Raw genomic sequence first — 22,816 nt, forward strand, 5'->3', positions numbered from 1 at the left:
GGACTTTTCACATGGATGGATGTACAGAAGGCAAATGAAATGAGAACAAAACTAGCAGCCCAAAATTATACTAAAGTAACAGGATGGCATTATGCTGTCTGGGATAGCACCTAGACAAAAGGGAATTAAGAAATATAAGAAGGATGACACATGTCTGTATCACAAAATTGAGAGAAAAGTCACTTCTTTTAGTTCTGCTATTTGGTCTCTAGCAAGACAAAAGTGATGCAAAAGGAAGCATAAGTTTAGGAAAAAGGCTGGAGTAAAACAGCCTTCAAAGAGGAATAAATGAAAAGTGACAGAGGATCAAAATCAAACTCCAAAATCTGGAGGATGTTGTGACTTACTATCTTAACAAAGTTCTTAGCCAACTGGTAATCCAAAATAAAATTTATTCATTTAAATCATGCCAGGATAATCACTAAGTCATAGTAATTCAATTACATGTGACAATTGTTCATACCCAAATTCTGATTTCACACTTGCAACAGCTCCAGCACTTAAGTCAATTTTTGTCCTTTCCTTTATTAATAATACAGAACAAATCTTTTGGTCATAGAGCCAAAGAGCAATTAAATTGCAATTCCAAATTCTAAGATCAATTTCTTCAAAACAAATTAGAAGTGTGCATTTTAGAATTAAACGTTTTTCAAAAATTAAGACATTTGAAAAAAAATTTTGTAAAGGCAAAAAGACAAAATATTCAAATTCTAATATGATGGTAGGTATAAAAAGAATAAAACCATCACATTTAAAACTGGTTATTATAATATTATATTCTCTTATGCCAGACCTCAGGTTGTGCACAAGCCTGATAATGTGTTACCGCACCACCACTAAGAAGCAAAGCATCAAAAATATTTTAGAAGAAAAATTAGTTTGCTGAATTTTATAAATGGTGTGCTTTACCCTACCATCAAGGAGACAGTCAAAGTGAAGGCACTGGAGGTATTCTCTCTCTCTCATAAAGCCATTCAGGGGTGTTGCCCAACCTTCTGCTAGCACTTGTACCCACTGCATATCCACCTTGTAAAGAAATGAAGAAATAGACTTAGAGAAGAAAAAGGTTGATGCTTAATTACTGGCATCAGGTATTAATCATAACAGATCATGTTTTAATTCTAAAATGCAGGACAGTACAAATGGAAAATTTCTCAGTATTACAGTTTTCAATCACAAATGATTCCAAGTTTCTACAAGTAACGAAGAAATAACTTGTTCCTCACTGTTCATATTTTTGGCTGTTTTCCAGTCCCTACACTGGATCAAATTTCCAGGTGTTAAAAAAAACAAACCAACAAACACACACCAACAAATTTTATTTGTAAATCTTCATAAAGTTTATCTTAACAAAATTAGAGAATCCCACTTGCCTTTGTCTAACAAAACAAGATAACAAAGATGTTAAAAAAAAGAAAAATACAGTAACAACACATACAGTTACCATAAAAAATATCAGAATTATGGGTGTAAATGTTAAGAGGTCTAATCTTTAAACAAATGAGAAACTAATTTATTTTTTTTTTCCATAAACTAGTGAGACAATCCAGAAGTAAAATTCTCTCTGGACTAGTACTTCTTTTAGCATGTGATATCAGTTTACACAGAATTTCCTTCCTCAGCACTCAGTCACACTATGACTTAGTGTGTGGTCTCCATTACTTCTGCATGTGCACTACTAAGACTTGGTCAAGTTTTTGACAAGGACAGGCTTTGCTTGTGTAAGTCTCTTTTGCAAAGGGCATGACTAATTTTATTACACTGTTTTAATTTATACTGAAATAAAGAAACAAAACAGTTTCTTCCCAAGCTTACATTAGATACTTGTTTGATATTAAAAAAGCCAGTGGTTGGGGGTGGAGGGCAAAATTATTTGTTTTTCTAGATAAGTGGCAATTTCAAATGGGACACTACTGAAGTTTAATAATGGTGACCTTAAGCATTTATTCCTCAACAAAGTAATTAATAATTTTACACAGATATATGTGAAAAGAAATTAGTAAAATGTGGTGAAAGGAAGTATCAATATTCATTACTAGTAGAGGACCAGGCAAATTTTAAAATTACTTTGTTCAGTGCTTAGTATGTCACCCCAATCCTTCAAAGTCTACTCACAATAGATGTTGAACTCTGAGCTTAGTCAGTTCCTAGATCAAATGCTTAGCATTAAGTTCTAGTAATGCCATCAAAAACACCAGTGAAAAAACTCATGCATTGTATCTGTGTTTAGATGCCTAAACAGTTCTTCAGAAAAAGGAATGAGGTAGAAACAAAGACAGCCAGAAGCAACTTCATCTAATTCATCTGAGTTGAAAAAGAATGCATTTAACCAAAATAAGAATAGGGTTGATCAAGTTGATCCATGCTTTTCCATATTCTCTCTGCTGGAAACTAGAAACACAGCACAAGTATGCTGTAATCAGAAAAAAAACCAAAAAACAATAAAGGAGATCTGATCATCTCTTTGCAACTGTTCAAGTTTGGTATATATTCTTTGTATATACAAAAGTTACTGTTGTTTAGGTGAAGACTACAAACAGGAAGAATCAAGAATTGATTTCCCCTATATTTCTAGGCAATTACAATTCACAATAAAATGGTTTCTGTAAGTAAATTATAAAAAAAAGTAAGCAATCCTTCTAGACGCAATTTCTCATACAAGACATTCCAGGCATGGTTTTGTCCATGGAGCTGCGGGGAGCGTGGGAGGAAATCACTGTAAATCTTTTCTCCAGGGTAGGGATAAGTAACACTGCACCAGACTTTATTCATGAAAGTTTGAAGATCAATTATGTTTTGTAAGTAAAGAAACCACAGATGCTGTGCTTTCGCTCAAGGAAAGAGAAAAAAGTATATCAAGGTGCATTCTGTAACCAGTACAGGTATTTCAACTACATCTACTTACACTAAACAACAGATCAGACTGTCCTTCAACTGCAGCAATGAGACACCTGAACACACAATACCTTATTTATTTCCAGGGTTAACAGAGACTCAGCATCAGTTTTGGCCAACTGTAGCTTGTTTTCCGGCACATAAAGCTCTTTCACCTCGTAAGAGGCATCCACTGGTACAATGTCCTACACAAAAGGAATAAACAGAACTTTAAGTTTGCTCAGAATGCCTCTTGGGCACCAAACACACATCAAGAAGTAAAATTCTAATGTTGTACTCACAGTAGCAAGAATTTATTAATTATGCAATTTTTATTCATCTAAAAGCCAACACCATTCCAAGATTATGATATACTGCTAGTTACTCAAGCCAGCAGACTGGCTAAACATTCTGACAAGAGATGAAACATTCTGACAAGAGATTTTTTTCTAAGCCTTAAGTAACCCATATAACATTTACCTAGTAAATATTTAACTATTGAATTGAATGAAGTTTTTATAACTCATTAATACCTACATTATCTACAGTAGAAAGGCAGGCTCTATGCTTTTACATATGCCAAAGAAGTAAAAAGACATTTAGAGACTGGCATTTATGAATTTAAGTAATTCATTATACAAGATACATTGGAAATGGTAACACGAACGTAAAATAAATAAAGCTCCTTCTCTACTGAAAACTCATACAGAAGTACAAATTAAATGCATTTCCTATAGCTAATGATAATATACCAGTATTTTCATCTATATAAACTCTTATAATATTTAAATGTGATGCCATCTGTGCATATATTTGCAATGAACCAAAATCTAGCTCTATAACCAACATATAATTTTTTTATTTGAAAAAAAAGTGTTCTTCCACGTGTATTAAAGAAGAAATTCTCACTCCGCAGTGCTCAAGACCTTAAACTTGTTAGAAGAGATCAACACAAATATAAAACCATAATAAAAGAAGAGAGGTCATCATGGTAAAACTGTAAAAAGTCTCCTCCAACAAAGGATGGCGTAATATGTCAAAACCCAGTCAAATGTTCCAGTAGCAAAAAAATCAGTGAACAGAGCCTGACTGTTCTTTTTAAAATGCATTTTTCAGTGTTTGAGAAACCTTTGTAAAGTAATGCTTTACTTTTGGAGAAAGAAAGCTCACCCTTGGAGCAGAGTATACACAGACACATAACAACAATAATTAAATTATCTTTATTTTTCCAGCATATGGAGGCCAGAGTATATAGGTATGCTTGTAGAATACATAAAGCTAGCTCAGGAATTTTAATGCATTTTTCAGACCTTAGGCACTACCTCCATGGAAAGTAAAATAAAGGCAGTAGAATGCTGACAAGTGAGAGATAAAATGAGTACAGAAGTAACAAGATGTGATGAGTCTCACTGGCAGTTGCATAATTCATATCCTCAAAGACACATCAAAAGAAGACAAATTAAACTAGCACTTAGAAATGGTGTTTTATAAGGAAAAGCTTGGCCCATTACATATCAGACATCATTTTGGAAGCAGATTTTATTACATTGTAAGTTAGGCAAAATCAGGCTTTTGTTTTCTCTGCCTGAGCAGCAGCATTACAGTCCAGGAGAGCTGCAGCAGACTGTCACAGCAACAAGCCCAGAAGAAGATACTGCCTCCTGTAACCAACACTATAATGATGGAGTGCACATTATGCTGCTTCACAATTTTCCCTCTGGACCCTTGCTCATTACCCAGGCTAGGATGTTCTAATTTTACAAACCATCAATAGCTTAAAATAAATGTGCCTATTAAAAAGACCTCTTCAAGTATTATCCTGGTTTTAGTATCCCACTAAAGGGCAAAACAAAGGTTTCACAATGCAGTTTCTGTCAACAAACTACTTCGTTAGACAAATGTAAACAGCTTGAAGACAGTTCTAGTGACTGAGCCTGACGTTTAGAGAACTTGTAGGATTGTAAACCTAGACTCCCTTGCACACATCAAAGTGGTACTTAAAACATCTACTCAGACTAAAACAAACAAAAACATAACAAGAAAACCAGCAACAAAAGGAATCCATGCATATTTAAACTGCATGAATTTTAGGAATTGAGAAAATGCTGGGCTAGCAAGCCATCTAGTGACCACTTGAAGGCATCAGTTTTACTGAAAGCTTAATTCTACCAAAGGGCAAGTTACAGAATATTTCTCAATATTTATTATTTCTCAATACATTCATATAAAGAATGGCAAAATAATAAAAAAATAAACTAGATGTGTTATGAAAATGTGCCTCCTCACACTGGGATGATGAGTCCTTTGCTGATGCTGATTGTCTCTGGAGATCATCCAGTCCAGCCTCCTGCTCAAAACTGGTCCAAATACAGCAGGCTGCTGAAGACCTTGGCCAATCAAGCATTCAATATCTCTAAGGACAGAGCATCCACAAACACTCAAAGCAACTTGTTCTAGTAATTGACCATCTTTATAGCAAAAGGCTTTTTCCCCCTGTGTCTAATCTTAATCTCCTGTATTCCATCTCATGCGTGCTGCCCCTCATCCTACCCTTGTACACCTCTAAGACAAATCTCCATCAGTCTTCCTTATACATTCCCACTTGGATGATAGAAACTGCAACAAGAACTCCTGTAGTCTTCTCTTGTCCAGGCTGAACAAGTCCACCTCCCCTCAGCCTCTCCTTGCACAGTGAAATACTGCAGCCTCTGAGAATCTTGGTGACCTTCTGCTCAGCTCGCAGAAGCACATTAATGTGTTTTCTTCTGGGTGAAGGAGACGGGCACAAACCTGAACATGATATCCAGACAAGGTCTTAAAAGTGACATATAAAATTGCAGAATTGCTTCCCTCATGCTCCTGGCTATGCTACTGTTATTTACAGCAGGTAGTCTTCTCTGTGGCACAGGCACATATTTTCATAATGCTGACAAATATTTTCATAATGCTGAACAATTTATTTCACAGAATCATCGAAGCACAGAATGGTTGGGGCTGACAGGGACCTTAAGGATTATCTAGTTCCAACCCCCCCTGCCATGGACAGGGGTACCTTCCACTAGACCAGGTTGCTCCAAGCCCCAGGCAACCTGGCCTTCAGCATCTCCAGGGATGGGCATCCACAGCTTCCCTGGGAAACCTGTTCCAGCGTCTCACCAGGCTCACAGTAATAAATTTATTCCTGATATCTAATCTAAACTACCTTCAGTTTAAAGCCTTGTCCTCTCCCTAAATGCCCTTATAAAAATTCCTTCAGCCCTCTTATAGGCTTGTTCAAACTACAGGAAATCTACAGAAATTATAATTTCAAGATAGCACTGCATTAATATGGTCTAAAAACAAGACGTGCCTATTTAGCCTTGGCTTGATTTCATTGTCTTTCATTGAGCTAAGGAACCACTAAGATATCTTGCCATTCATTAAACTGTTATCTTCAAAGAAAAGGAAAAAAGTGCTAGATGTACCTTAAACAAAGCTGACTGGGCTAGGAGCCAGCAGTCAGCACTGCTACCAATACTACCTTACTTCCAATGCAAGCCTTCAGGGATCATTATCTTGGCACATGTGACATAAGTTTCTACAACTAGGAATTTCTCTGAGCCCGAGGCACAGGGCCCCCACAGTCAGGAACTGCCACCTCTTACAGGTAGGCCTACTAGACAGCTCTCCTATTTTCTTCCAAAAAATATTCAGAAAGGGATTTGGGCAAAAATCTAGAATTTTCTTATCGTTTTCTGCCCTGTATTGTCTCCCAATCAACCCTGAGCAAACAGTCATCCATGAGGAATTTTCTTGAAAATTTTAGTACAAGAGACTAAATCTCTCCAGAGCTTACACAGTAAGTACTTACATAGAGGGTTAAAACTAAATCCTGCTGGCTACACAATGAGGTCATTTGCTTGCATCAACTTCAACACTTGGTGGAGCTTTACTCAAACTACTGTCTAGACCCTAAATTTCCAGAACATCCAACTCACATAAAAAAAAGTATGTTATTATCTGCAAGAATATCTCAATTAAAAAAAACCAAAACAGTTGTCTGGAATGTCATCCACTACCCACTGACTATAGATTAGAATGTAAGGAAACACAGTTCCTCTACATGAGGATTAGCAAATTCTGGGGGTATGATTTCGAGAGGATAAAGCCATCTTTTCACTGCCTTCACTTTTAGCGTTGGGTTTGGGGTTTTTTTGTCCGTTTTGTTTACCATGTGGAGTTTGTTGGGGGTGAGGTATTTTAGGTATTTTAGGTTAGGGTAATGAGCCAAATCCACTTATCAGGCAACAGGAGAAGGCCCAGAGACTTCAAAAGGGATGATGTAGATTGGAGGCATGAACAAGGAAAGAGATCTACCTTTTCAGAAGCTATGAACCATAAACTCAACTCAGCCATGTCAAGAAGATCAGCTTTCTGAGCTGGTCATTAAACAATTGCAGGACCACTTTTACTAGTACAAGAAAAACAGTGGAAACATGGGAAAAAAGATACAAGCACAGCAGCCCCTATTTAAGGGAGAGCAAATCACTGTGTAAGTGCACCCCTGTCTATTCACATCTGCAGTATATATTAATTTGTACACTATAGAGACAATGTAAAAATTCAGACTCTTTAAAATTGGTTGCTAGAATTTTTAAATCAGCATTCGCTGTTGGTTCTGTAACAACTGAGACAGCCTCCTCTCCCTTCCAGATATTATTTTCCACTTGTCCAAATCTGATTTCACTTGGAGATCAATGCTGTGCAATGTTTAGGTTTAAAAAGGAAACACACAATAGGACAAGTTTGAAAGTTTGAATTGAAAGATGCATAAGCCTTTGTGTCTCAAAATCTGCCTCTGTTTTTCCCAGCACTTACATTCAGATTGCAGGTAAAAGTACTTGGAAAAAAGGTTTCTAAGATATGTCTCCATTTCTGCTCACCCTCTCTTGAAGAAGTTCCACAACTTGTTGTATACAATCATTCACATCACAGGAATCAGTTTTTAGCACAAGCTCTGGTGCTTCTGGTTTTTCATACTCAGAGTCAATCCCAGTAAAACCTATAGAACATAAAATAAAAATATTAGGTGACTTGTTCCAAAAGATGACTTCCTTTTAATGCTATTCACAGACAGTTTTTTATATCTAAATAAACACAACAGGCAAGAACATGGAGTTTTAGCTTCCTTAATAAAGGAACTCTTTGGGAACTCAACAGTTTTTTTCTTCATCAGACTCTTAGCTAATCATAATATCTGACAGCACCAAACTTCAGCATTCTGCGGCTCATACAAAGCACTTTTTTGTTGGTGAAGCTGTTTGATTTGTACTGTGAATAAGGAGCACTGGCAGAAGAACGGTGCACATCAACACAGGGTTAGTCATGCACCCACTGTCCTTCATTATCAGCTGATTATGCTCTTAAAAAAATCAATAAAATATGAAAAAACATTATGGACATCCAGTACATATGTAAATTTACACTCATACCACCAAACAATACTCTGAAGTAAGGAATTTCAACACCTTTTACATTAGTTTAGCTAATACACTCACCTCAAGAAAGCTGCTAACATAAAATTGATGACTGTGTTTATTATAATAGCTGTCACAGACTGTACAAGCTACCCCTGACACTTGTTCTAGCCTACTTAGCTTGCAATCTTTGAAATCATGGAGACTGTAACCACCCCTGCATAAACAAGGAGGAAAAATCGAGCCCAAAGGCAAAGAGTATAAGCACTGCAAGTCAGAGCTGCATCAGGAATATCAGCTGGGCTTCAGCAACTCTACATCTGCATCCTCCACAAGTGCAAATGCAAACATTAGAACTCCAGTTTTTCACTTTGGATTTAAATACCCTCAAAATTAGTAGTTTAGTTCCTCATCTAAGAAAAAAATACCAATTACTGCAGTACCCCATGTGATAAAGAAAGGCTGGTATCTTTTCCAAAAGCTGTACACTTTAGAAAGATCTGATTACTGGAGTGGGAACAGGAGGCAAAGAAAGTGTCTCATTACCATTTCCACAGGAAAAAAAAAAAGATAACAGTTGCTGACATTCCTTGTCAGCTGAAAGGAGGTGTTACCTGCTGCTCTTGATATAACTACCCTTCTCTCCTGAGTACCAGTTTTCCCTATATTCCTTAATCTGACAAGACTTGTGTAACCAAAACATTGTATTATTTTCATATTTTATTTTATCATATTGTTTTTATGTCTTGCCAATCACTGGAACAGTATTGTTGTCCCTTGTGAACTGGCAAGTTTGTTTAATTTCCATCCTACATAAATCACATAGGTCATAAGATACAGGCACAGCCATTGCTACACCTACTTGTATCTTGCACTGTTTATTTCAATACCGCTTCTTCAGGAACACAATTCCATTTTGGGACTTGTAAAATTAACAAAATATTAGGGATGCTCATAAAATAGGCACAAATAAGGATTCTGTACAGAACTGTATCTTTGTATCATGTCAGCTCAAGCCATCTTGCTTTGATTTTGAACAAATCTTAATTCAGCTTTATATATTCCTGGTGTTTGCATGAAATATTCTGTAGTACTGGGAGTATCAAGCAACCACTCATACAGAATGTCTTAGATTTCTTGAATTTTATATCTCTTCTGATTAAAGTGAATTCATACAGCATCTGCAAACTCCACCCCCAAAACTGATTACTTAAAAAAACTGCTTTGCTACTAAATACAGAGCTATCTATCATCAGCTTCTGCAAACTATAATGTAACACAGAACAAAGCAGCACTTGAAACAATACCTGAATGAATGATTGCATAGCTAAGCTTTTTTTATTGCAGGTTATACTTAAATCTTGACCTGAGGCTGAGAATAGGAAATAATGTTCATGGGCACTGGAACAGAACACAGATTTAAAAGTAGAAATATCTTCAGAACTGTTCTTAGTGGTCTTTACAGGTAGACAGTGACCATGTTTTACTTTTTGGAAGAAACTGGCAAGATTTATTAATGCAGACCTTTAAAGACTTTAGAAGGAATCAAGCTCTTTTTAACTGGTCAACAGACACACAAAGGAGACAGACTAATCCTCAATCATTGCATGGTTTCTATTGCAACCTTTAATGTGCTAAAAGCTTTTTCTGTGTATGGTTAGCCACTTTTACCCTTTCACTGTCCTACACACTTAACTAATCTGTTCCATGACTTAGAAGTCAATTCCAGTTTTCTTCTCAGCCCTGTCCTGAATCTATGCTCTTTTTAAGGGTGATACACACAGACTTGAGCACATCCACTTACATGGAGTCAAATTACACCAATGTTTCACCTAAGCAGAAAGCATGTGATTACATTTAGGTTCACCTTTAATTTCTCCAGCCCTGGCTTTCTTATAGAGTCCTTTAACATCCCTCTGCTCACAGACATGCAACGGAGCATCCACAAATACTTCAAAAAAGGGCAAACTTGCTCCTTCATGAATTCGTCTGGCGTTATTACGATCCTGAAAGAAAACAGAAGAAAAATCCTATAAGGTTGCCCCAACATATTTTTACTGGTTTTTGCCTTTGAAGTTTATTTTAAAGAAGCAGATAGCACAATGTAAGCAAGTTTTCAAAGTTTGAAAAAATAAATCTGATTTGATTAACTGATGCCCTGCAAGCTACATCACTTTGACTACAGTACATCAAGTGGTAAAATCTGACAGGAAGATGTGAGATATTTTACATTAAACTTGATTTAGAATAAAAACCCACAGCCAAATCCAGCCACTAGAATGCAGGGTTTTCTATACCTGTATATATAGATCTGAGGAATTACATCTGCCCAGCTGAATACACCTGGAAGGAGGTGTTACCTGCTGCTCTTGATAAAACCACCCTTCTCTCCTGAGCACCAGCTTCCCCTACATTCCTTAATCTGACAAGACTTGTGTAGTCAAAATATTGTATTATTTGCATATTTTATTTTATTGTATTATTTTTATGGATTGCCAAGCATTGGAACAATATTGGTGACTTCCACTGAGAGAACAAAAGAACCATCCAAAATCCACTAAAATCTTCTCTTACCAAATATTGTTTATCTTACTAGTTATTTTTCTCATATCTAGAGACTTCTGTTATACTGTAGGGTTTGAGTTCCCCAAATTATAGTCAGAAGAAGTGTCTGCACCACGCTATCCAAAGAAATAACACATTCTCATCCTGTGGAACACCTAAGCTTAAGTCTCAGGGTCATTCTTCAAAATACTTGGGTGTTCACATATCCTTTTTGTCTCTCCCCTCCAGGTTCTTATGCATGGATGAAAACAATCTTCACACAATGTGAACATGGTTATACATTAATTTTCAGTATTACACAATGTCATGTTATATACACGACATGAAATAAATTAAAAAGTACCTACAGGCAATTAAAACACTTTTCCCCTAAGTCACTTGGTAAAAATAAAGCTCTCACCATTCATTCGCTAAAGGAAATATTGCTTTTGAAAGCAATTTACCTGAGTATTCAGGTTAAGTGTACACCTAGTCTTAATATTTATAAAGTACTGGAATCTACATGGATCAAACAAGATATTGCAATCTTTCTTGGAACATCATTTGTGCTTGTTTGTAATAGAAGAGTAATAATTCTTCTAATTCAGTCTAATCGACTGAAGGATGGTTCCAGTTATAGAATGAATGTAAACATTTTATATTTAAAATTAATATTTCTGTTTTGAGTAATCACCTCCATCAAGTGAAAAATGTCACCAAGAAAAACCAAGTACATATTTGATTCTGGATAAGTTTAGGAATGGATTTCTGTAACTAGGATTCTGAATGATATTTTTCATTTTCCCTACATTTCATCTAGATGTTTTTCAGACTTACCTGAGCATAAGGAGAGATGAAACTAGTAATGCACACCAAACCAGCATCCGCAAACAATTTAGCAACTTCAGCAATCCGGCGCACATTTTCCTCTCTATCTTCTGGTGTGAAACCCAGATTCTTATTAAGGCCTTGGCGAATATTGTCACCATCCAATGTGTAACATGGAATACCATGGCATACTAAATACTCCTCCAGTGCCATGCTCACTGTAGTCTTCCCAGCACCAGATAGACCTAAAATATTCAACAATAATATAAATGTATCAGCATAGGAACAAGTTAAGGCAAGTTGCAGTACATGCGTGTTATGAAAATCCCAAAGTGACAAGCATCAGTAACAATGCCTTCTGGATAGGCTTACTTGGAATATAAGCCAAGTGGCTTTTACACAGACAATAGGTAAAGAAAGAGTAAGGTAAAAGTTAAGTGTGCAATTTGAAGCAGGTAAGAGTTTGGCCTTGAGCTCTGCTGCTGCTTATAGAGATGATGTACTTTCCCCAGCGCTGATAGCAATTATTACTAGCTGAGCAAACTTAATTCAGAAATCAGTTAAGTAATACAATTAAGATGTTACATTTATTTCAGAAGGGGAAGACATCACATTGAAGTGAATTTCAGTCAGCAAAAGAAATGGGATCAAGCCAAACTCACACTCTGTTCTTACTCCTTGCAGAATAACAGCACTGAATTAGACACCACTGATTCACTCAGGACTCACATACAGCAGTGATGCTCCACTAACTGGTATGTGTTAGCAACAGGAAAAGAAAACTGTACTATCAAACTCTGGTCTAATTTAGAATCTTTTGCAACAAACATATGTAGGCCCTAAAAATCCGCTGTTCACTTTTATTTGGAAATTTATTTAAATAATTTCTCCAGACTAGATTTCAATTTATCTGGAGCACATGCTCCTGCTCATACCAAGAAGTCAATTCGCAAATGGAACACAAACTCGGATCTCCATAAGATGAAAATTACCACTTGAGTGATGGGAAAAATAAAGGGTAATGGTAGTATAAAAAAAGTAGCACTACTGAGTGAAGAGGAATGTTTTTATTAGTGGTGATTAAAATTTATTCCAACTTTCAGAGAATGGAGAAAAACAAAAACATCACACAAATCAGCAGCTTGGTGTTACTTCCAAGACATGTAAGGGAAAGGATAAGCAACTGGGCTAAGAAGTGTGCCCTAAGAAAAGTGCAAAGGAAACCTTGACAGCTTGGGGTGTCACTCAAAGAAAAGGAGCCATTGCATTGCTTCCTCTGGTGCCTGTTAACCAACTCAGTCTGTTAATCTCACCCCCCACATTCATGGGGTTCTTTTCCCTTTTTCTCCCTTTTGTGTGTGGAGGCTGTGGTGAGTTCACTGATGATTTCCCAAGCTGAATCAGCTCAGTGTTGAGTTAGGCAAGAGGTACAGTGTGTGCAAGGCAAGAGAAAGAACACAAGGCAGGAAATAGAACAGTCTTCTTTTGGCAGCAGTTAAGTACACCCCTATCACACAAAATAGGCACGACAGTCCAAAAGAATATTTCAGCAATTTTATCATTTACTTTTCACTGATGCAGTCTTTGACTTGCCATTTTTGACCCCACATCTAGCTTGCTATTCACTCAAATGCTCTCTTTTCACACATCATTTGGTCTCCAACATGTAATGAATTGCAAAAGTTAAGGTTATACATTAACGAATTCAAAAACATTCTTCAAGCTGACAAGCCTTTAAACTAACTAACACTCTAAAAACTGTGTATTACTTTACACATGAAAGCAATGCTTTTCAGTATTTTTTCTAAATTCTTCAGTTTTCTTTACTAGGACCCTCAACACTCATTAAAACAGAGCTCTAACATAAAGGTTACCTCAAAAAATGAAAAGCAATTCCTGAAAGATCTTTCTGTACATTCCCAATCTGTGAGTGCTGACAAAGTGAGAGAATCTTGGAATGTACCAATATTTCAGTTTTTATTCTAATACCTATCAGAATTTTGAAACTCATGTTTGCACAGTTCTAGAAGGGTTAATATTGCTTACTTCGATATCTACAGTCCTTTTCACCCTCTCACATTACTGCTCAAACATCTTCAATAACCTAGCTTCCCACACACATTCGTGATATTTTACCACCACCCTCCTTCCTGGAAAAAAAAATGAAATTGGGGATTAAGATTACAAAAAGAACATTAACTGGAAAATGTTGCCATGTAGATAACTGAGAAAACATTTTTATCATGACCTTTTTCAAAATTAGATTAATGAATTACAAGAAGAAACAGAAAGGCAGCCCACCAGATCATTCAAGCATTGAGAGAGAGGCTGGAGCTGTGTGATGGAAACAGGGAGAGAAAGGGCTCCATTCTTTCCTAAAGAAATACATGACAGCAAGCCACTGTATCAAATCTGCTTGGAATGGCTCTCAGCAGTTTGTTATCAACAACTGCTTTACATTTCACACACGTTTAACCGACACTAGTGGAAATCAATCTTACTTCATATAAATGTAAGTTTCTCTGATGCTCTGTGAGGATCTTTTATGTTGCAATACAACAAGCCAATTAAATTACAAGCCAATTAAACAACATATTTTGCTATTTTTTTTAATTACCAGTTTTAACTAAAAAAAAATCCAGCTTTACAGGAAATATTTTAAAGCTTCCAAAAGCTTTGTAAGACAGAACAAAAAAATTCCCTCACCGTTACAAAACAAAAAACATCTTCCAGAATGTATTTACCTCCTCTTTTTACAAAAAAAAAACCCACAGAGCTGACTTAAAAAATAACTGCCAGTATGCATTGCCTAAACATGCAACTGCTGTTGAATGGCACAAGCTTATGCTGAAACGTTATTTCAAACCAAGGAGACAAGAACAATCCAAAGAGAAGATGCTTTTACAGAAAAGATCCAGAAGTACAGACTCTTACAAAAAAAAAAAAGTTGTATTTCATTTCTAAATAGATAAAATTGACAGTACAAAGAGACAGAATTGGTTTTGAAAAAAGAAGGAAAAAAAAAAACAACACACAAAGAGAAAAACAGAATTAAGTAGCAGACAGAACCAAAAAAACAACTCTCTCAGAGCACTGAACAAAATAATTCTCAAGTTACTATTTGTCCCAAAGCAATTTCCTGCTAGTCTACCTAAAAATAGTAATAAAATTTGCATCAAGGTCTTAGATTTCAAAAACATTCAACTTGCAAAAAAGAGCTACAGTAAGTAGCTTTTCAAACAAGCAACTAAAACAAAAGGGTCCTCAGAAATCTATGGGTGTACCTGTTAACCAGACTGTGCATCCACGAAAACCACTTCTTGTTCCTACCACTTGGCCTCTCTTATTCCTACTGACATGATGAGCTTGGTAGGTAACATTGGTTGCCCTTTGCATTCCCTGTAAAAGAAGAAGTCGATTAAGTCTTTGATAAAGGGTGAGCTGGCAAAGCAAACAAATTCATCCACAGGCACAAAGAAAGACTTGGAGACAGAAAAACGGATGTAAAACCAACACCCATTCCATCAGCTCCAGCCTGGATCAAAAGAGGCACAGGAAATTAGAACAGTCAGCCATAGACAACCACACCCCTTGTGCTACTTCAGTGAAGCTTGGGACTGACAGGTTAATCAACTACTACTTTCAAATAAAACTTGCTTAACAAAAATCAACTATAAAAAAGACAGATGAATTGCCAGAGCTACTTGACTTGACTTCTATTCAAGTAATTTTAGGGATCTGCTTGGTAGAGTACCATGGGATAAAGACCTGAATGGAACAGGGGCCCAAAAAACTGTTTAATATTCAAGGACCACCTCCTCCAAGCTCAGGAGTGATGCATCCCAACAAAGAGGAAGTCAGGCAAAAACAGCCAGAAAAAGCATGGATTAACAAGGAACTCCCAGACAAACTCAAACACGAAAAGGAATCCTACAGAGGGTGAAAGACTAGGGAAAATGTGGGCTCTCTCTGCATGGGAAAGGGAGAGACATGGTTACCCGGGACGTGGAGAAGGCTGAGGCAGCCAATGACTTCTTTTGCCTCAGTCTTCACTGACCAGTGTTCCAGTTACACCACCCAAGTCACGTAAGGCAAATGGAAGGACTGGGAGAATGAAGAACCATTGCCCAAGGTAGGAGGAGACCAGGTGTGAGGCCATATACGGAGCCTGAAGGTGCAGAGGTCCACGGGACCTGATGAGATGCATCCGCGGCTCCTGAGCAAACTGGCGGAGGATATGGCTAAGCCATGATCCATCATATTTGAGAAGTCACAGCAGTCTGGTGACGTTGCAAAAGGAGGAACATAAGCCTGTTTTTAAAAAGGAAAGTAAGGAAGACCTGGGCAACTACAAACCCAAAAATCTCACTTCTCTACCCATCAAGAGCATGCAGCAGAAGCTCCTGGAAACTATGCTAAGACACACAGGAAATAAAGAGATGATTTGTGACAGCCAACTTGGCATGAGAAAGGGCAAATCATGCCTGTCAAATTTGGTGGCACTGGCTCTTTGGCTCATTTTAAACTCCTGAGAGGCCTTTTCATTGTAAACTATGCATGTCTCTTCCAAATTTCAGTTAAACAAGTGCCTTTACGCATGGTATCATCAGTCTCCAGACAATAGATGGTTATCATAGATTCTAAATGTTTAAAGAATTATTTCAAGGAACTTTTTAAAGAACTTATTTAAAAAGATGAGGTGTTTTTTAATAATATTTTAATTAATACCAAGTTTCTTAAAACTTTTCATCATAATAACCTGCTCTACAAATACAGCAAAGCAAGGCGATCCTGCTGTCAAACACATTTCATGATCTAAAGTAAGAGAGCCCACAGGAAGATCGGCCTTGGCATCATCTCAGACTTTAATGGCATCTGGCTATGTGAACTTTGTTTGTGAAAGATCAAGACCTTAGATTGTCAGAACATGCATGAACAATCAAACAATACCAGAAGACTTCAAAAAAAGAGGGGAGGGGTGTGGGGGATGAGAGGGATTAGTGGTATCTGTAATGCTGCTTTGGCTTCCTTTGCTTGGAAATGTATTGCAAACTATCTTCTCTTTCATCACTGTATCAGTGCCAGTTGAAAAAGAAAACATGCAGTATATTTGATATAAAAGCAAGTAGGGACTATATTCCTCTACGGAGTACTAGCAGAGAGCTGTTCATAGTTTCAAAGAGAGACACCACAAAGTAGAATTTAAAAAAATATGGTATCTACTTGTGGCTTCAAGGACTGCTGCTACATCATTCTTCTATTCAAAGGTTTATCTATAACTTATTTGGTTGTGCGACTGCATGTCCCCACTTCTATACACAGCTGGGCTCATAGTTAATACAAACAGAAGCTTGAGTTAAGAACATAAGGTAAGAACTTATGTTCAGGTTTTAAATACAATAACTCTGTAATTCAGTGGTGATAGCCTAGCAACTAAAATTAGATGAACACTGAATATCAACCTGGAAAAAACCATGACCTGCAAACAAGGTTAAAACCATACAAAATTAAGTTAAGTTATCCCTGCTGATCATGTTACCTTCAAATAATTTATCTGCTAAAACAAAGCTGGTTTGTACACAAAGTCATTACAATACAACTGACTAAAACCGAAAGTCAAAAAATCAAAATCTTTCTTCTTGTAGTAGGAACAACTATGCACTACATAAAATTGGAGATATTAGTGAACAAATGCATAAACTGTGGAATTAAACCCAACAAAAATAATTGAAGCATTTCAATTAAAAGATATATAGTGCATAATGAATGTACACAGCCATTCAAACTAACACAGTAATAGCTACATTCTTTCTCATTAATTGCAGATGTACTGTATTGTACCAGGCACTGGATAAACAGCAGTCTCAAAGCACAAATCCCATGGCACTGTCTCAGTAAGCTCTCTTACATTAAGACATAAACCAACACATGCTTTGCTTTCGATCCCTGGCAACGAGTCTATTATCAGACTCGTACATTGGAGGTCAAATGTCTCATTCAAGGAGACCTCTTCCAGTCCATATTCTATAAGTTACATCAGTTTCCTCTCTTTTCCAGAACTAGGAAAGCAGCAATGATACTAATCAGGGTATTACTAGGTTTACAAAGGAAGCAGGCTGGAGGGATTCTTAAAATTATGAAAAAGACACAACTTTTATGACACAACTTTCTTAGTCTTGAGACAAGAAATCACAGCAAGGAGAAGGCCTCGCTAGAGGACAAGGCACATGTGCAGTGGAGCAGCCAGAGAGCTGAACAGAGGGACAATAATCCACCTGTACTTCAGAAGCAGGCACCTAAGACTAAAGGTTAAAGTGCCCAAAGAGTCTGCGTGCACTCAAAAACACACCTGCCAGTCACCTGCTGCCCCACCTTTTGTATCTGTGTACAGGCACACAAACAAGGCAGCTCAGCACTAATCCTGGGCAATGCAGTAGCCAAATCCCCCTTATCTTCCAAAAGAAAACCAATTTAAAAGAGGCGCTCTAAAAAGTTAATAATTTAGCAAGTCATTCTCTGTTGCTAAAAAAAAAAAAAATTCCCCAATTATGTCTACTTTCCCATTAAATAATTTGCTTCCATATGATTTGCCCACACCACTGAGCATAAATATCTGAACATTGTATCTTCAACAACCCAGGTTTTTAATTATTATCCCTAACATGCTCACTTACTACAAATATTGATTTGGCACAAAATAAAATACTCACTGGCACATATTCTTTGTGCTTTTGAATTATTTAGCCAGTCTTCAAATTCTTGTACATAAAATTTGATGACTATCAACTGATGAAATTAAATGATGAAAATTTGATGACAATCAACTGATGAAATTTAACCACAATGATACCAGATATAAAGAACAGTCATTTCCTTTTACACTATATCAAAGCATCACTCACCTTGGAGATTTATATTAAGAATGTTAAAAGAAATGAAACATAAGAAAACATGGAATAGAAAAACTCAATGTGATGAGCAAGTACTCTTTGAAAAAGCTATTTTAAAATTCTAAGCCTAACTACATTCACTATAGTAGTCACAGCTGGAAGGACACACGACATTTTTGTAAAGGGGCTAATGAAAAAAAGGGCATTAATCACCAAGGTTTATCTGCTTTTTTAACAGCCATTTGATATCTCCACTCTGACATCCCCACAAAAATATGTCCTCCACCCTGCAACACACTGCTTCGGCATTATGCAGACAAACATTTCATCTTAATATTTTCCCTCCTACTTCACTACATTAAACAAAAATAGTGTTTCAGTCCACTGTGTTTCATTATAGCAGTAAAGTCAGCTGAGAATCCTGACATATCCCTCCTTTCTTCTCCCCCACTATGCTGGTTAATTTCTCACATGAAATCAAAATTGGTCTAACAGGCAAACATCTTGGTTGGTACTGAATTAAAAAAAGAGATACTAAAGAAATCCTTTCATAGATGTGCACTGGAGAGCTGCAATGATAAAGACAGAAGGATAACTCTGCTGTTTACTTTTTCTGGCACAAAGGTAAATTTTAGCTTTGCAGGTAGTTGACCAAGGAAATTAATGACTACAGACACCTTGGAACCATAGCAACAAAAGAAAGAAAGATGACAGGGGTCATAAGGAAATACTAACTGTCAACTTCTCTATGTACAGACCTCCTGAGAGTACTTTTTTTTTTCCTTCTTTTTCTTGATGTTTTGCCCAGTTACATCTATAATATTTTTATAGCCAAAGCCAAATCAGACTATCAGTGCCAAACACCTTTGGGTGAAAGTACACAGTCAGGCATCCAGACTATGGAAAGCAAACCCAAGTTGCAATGCCAAGATCAAAAGACAGCCAAAGGAAGAGATTATTGCTTAATTGTTCTATGGTTAATACACAGATGGCATATACGCTGGCATAAACTGAACCTATTCTTCATCACTTCCAAGCTATAATGAAATATTGTATTTCTATGATCAATATCAAATTTTAAGTTTTCACAAAGCAAGACCTCTGGAGAAGGAAGTAAATCTTTCCAGGGCAAGTTGAGACTTCCCAAGCTGCAGCACCAACTTGGGACAGCCTGAAGTTGGAAATATCAGAAAACAGACCAGGTTTCCATATAAACCACATACACTGAAGAAACTGTGACTAATTCCATATCCTTCTCCTTTAAGATGACAGTGTTGGTTCCCCAAGCTAAGAACTCCCATGAGCTAGAAAAACAACATAAGCAGCCTCCCCTCTGAAGTGCAGTCTTATTTTTAATGCCTTTCTCATTTCCCAGTCACAACACAAGTTCTTTAGGTCATTTGTTAACTTGCTCACCGTATGTCTCTTATAAACCGGATTTATCAGATTCCCTGATAACAACACATTTTTTATTTGATTCGTATTTTAATTTTATTTATACATTTTTATGGCATTTATTATTCAGCACTGATAACCAAATGGTAGCTTTTTTTCCCCTGCAAAGTGTTCTGCTCAATAGCCAAGCAGCATCTCAAGCACACTGAACAGTGCCCATTTTTTCTCTACATACACAAGCAAGGGAGACGTGGTTCCAACACAAAAATTCAGCTACTACAGAGGATGGCAGCAACAAGAGGTTATACTTACACATTTATATGAGATTTCAGGACTAAAAGATCTGCCAGGAATACCTTCCATTAGTTCCTTTCTCAAATTCTGGTTTGAAAATCTGTGCTTTGATTCAGGTAACTGTGATTGGGAAGGAAGGGCAAGCCCAGAAATTACATCTGAGCAATAATAACTTTTAGTCTTTTAAAAACTTAACAATTCCCCAATCCATATTCTGCCATAGCCTATAGCATTACATTTTCTCCCATCTACAAAAAGAATTCTAACTTGGATCCTTACAATAGCCCACCAGAAAGCAGTTTGCCACACTGATACCAATACAATAAGGTGCTTAAACACCTCTACATAAAGCACCACATGCCAAATGCATGCTCTCCTGCCACTGACACAGACTAGCTTCCCCCTTTGCCAGGTGCTCTAAAGCTGGGACAGCTTGAAAGATCACAGCAGCAGAAATCACCTGTACTGCAGATACGAGAAATTCAGTGCTAAAGGTATTATTTAAGGAGTGTGTCTTTGCTTGCCACCTACTGCAGTACCAGCATGACCAAAGGCAGAGACCAGCTCATTGACCAGTGATGGAGGGGACTCACTGGCTGGCATCAGAGGGGATGGATAAAAAATGAAGCCAGAATTACTCTACTGAACATTCTCTCAGAAACAAGAATTGGAGCAAGTTCTCATTCAGAGTCACCTGCAAACTGACTCAACAGCTCAGTCGTGTTAGGAATCCAAGCTACTCTAAAGTAAGTGTTCCACGTCTCCCTATCCAGCCATGTTTTCCACACTTAATGGCAGTGTCTGTGGCTATGCTGTGCTCTGTAAATGGGGAGAAACTGTTTGCTGTGCTCAGAGGTGGGCTTGGCAAGGGTATTTCCACAGGCAGAGGTGTATTTTGAATGGCACTAGAAGCTCAGAGAAATTCTGAAAGCCAGGGCTCTGCCTACTCTCATAGGGGCTGCCAATTGCATCAGGGTACATCGCTTTGACTTTGCCCTCAGCTGAACAGATGCAGAGCCAGAAGTGCCAGAACATTTGCCTGTGGAGCATGTGAATCAGCAGCAATTTTGTTCCTGGTGAAGCTTATTGGTTTATAAATAGCATTTAAGTCGAGGTCTTCTGAAGAAAAAGGGAGAAGCTGGAGACTTCCTCTTCTTGCCACGTAGCGTAGAGGGGGTTGCCAACCTCAACTGAACTCAGCAGACACTTAATGTCTGTCAAGGAATTTCCCTGGTTTGGACAAATCTGTCTTGACTTTGCTCATGACTAATGATACAGAGTAACTTTTGTATACACTTTGTTAACCCCACACAGACATCAACTATTTCATGATCTTCTAAATATCCGATTTTGCTTTTTCCGTAGAGGAAAAGCATGTAAATTGCCTCTTTAATTACTCTTTAATGTAAACAAGTTTGAGCTTGTACACAGTGGAAGAGGCTTGGACAGGCACAACATCTACCGAACAGTAGGGTAGTTAAGTTCCCCGTTTCAGGCAACAGCTGCTTTTATCAGGAAAGCTGTGGCCTGCATTACTCACAGCAACACTTTAAAGATTGATTTACACTCTTACATTCATATCAAATGTTTTCTGGGTCTTATGTCTTGCCTGTTTCAACTCAGCATTGATTGAAAGAAATCATACTTTCTTTTTCATTTCTTTTCGCTTGCCTTGCATCATCAGAGGTATCAAATGTTCTCAAAGGCCTGCAATGTCTCTTCTAAATAGCTGCATTTTGGTCTTTGCTGTAAACCGATCTTCCCCCATCTTTATGAACAAGAATGAAGGCTTTGGTTAGATTTTTTTAAGCCCTGTCCCGACAGTTTTCCACATAACACCCACCATACAAAGAACCCCAGTCTTTGGCCAACCCAGGTTTATGAATGGCCACATTGTACATCGCATTCTTAAGTCTTCCTTCTTCCAAAACGCTGCGAGCCGAGGGCTCACGGCGGAAGAGGCAGGGATGAAACCTACCGACGCCGGCTCCTCTCCGGAGGGGCTCCCTGCCCTTCCCCACAGCCGTCCCGGGCCGCTCCGCGGGCTCCCCGGCCGCGCTGCCCTCGGGGCCCCGGCGCTGCCGCTCCGTGACCGGGCTCGCACGGCCGCGCCCCCCTCCCCGCATCCCTCCCGGCCCGGGCGGGGAGCGGCGCACGGAGCCCCCCGTCCCGGCTCCCGCTGCCGCCCACTGCCACATCACCACGGCGCTCGGCCGCTTCTTCCTCCCCGCTCCTCTGCCCCCGCACGCCCACCTGCCCAGCGGCGCACCGCCCGCCCGCTCACCCAGCTCGGCACCCTGTTGCTCAGCTTGACTTTCTTGCACTGGCTCTCGGGCAGCTCCATGGCCGCGGCGACAGCGAGAGGAGGAGGCAGGGGAGGAGGACGCGCCTTCCCGACTGATGCTCGGCGCGGATGAAGCCGCTGCCGCCGAGGAGCTGTGCCGTCTGCGCACTCCCGCGACTCGGCCAAAGGTGGTGCAGGGAGGAGCCGCGGCCCGGCGGCCGGAGGGAGGGACGGGACGGAGGGAGGGAAGG

At 38.3% G+C, this 22,816-nt stretch overlaps 1 protein-coding gene across 1 annotated transcript in view; it reads right to left on the minus strand.

The window, feature by feature from the left end:
- PAPSS1 (3'-phosphoadenosine 5'-phosphosulfate synthase 1) overlaps positions 1-22,816 on the minus strand; it is a 40,313-nt gene extending 17,497 nt beyond the window's left edge. The window contains exons 1-7 of the mRNA XM_015625339.3: positions 22,566-22,816; positions 14,987-15,101; positions 11,712-11,947; positions 10,198-10,336; positions 7,797-7,915; positions 2,967-3,080; positions 915-1,026 (exon numbers count right to left, since the gene is read on the minus strand). Coding sequence (XP_015480825.1) covers positions 915-1,026; positions 2,967-3,080; positions 7,797-7,915; positions 10,198-10,336; positions 11,712-11,947; positions 14,987-15,101; positions 22,566-22,625 — 895 coding nt within the window. The 5' untranslated portion in view covers positions 22,626-22,816. The remainder of the gene's footprint in view (positions 1-914; positions 1,027-2,966; positions 3,081-7,796; positions 7,916-10,197; positions 10,337-11,711; positions 11,948-14,986; positions 15,102-22,565) is intronic.

The sequence above is a fragment of the Parus major genome, chromosome 4 (genome assembly GCF_001522545.3).
Source record: "Parus major isolate Abel chromosome 4, Parus_major1.1, whole genome shotgun sequence".
In the NCBI taxonomy this organism is placed as follows: domain Eukaryota; kingdom Metazoa; phylum Chordata; class Aves; order Passeriformes; family Paridae; genus Parus; species Parus major.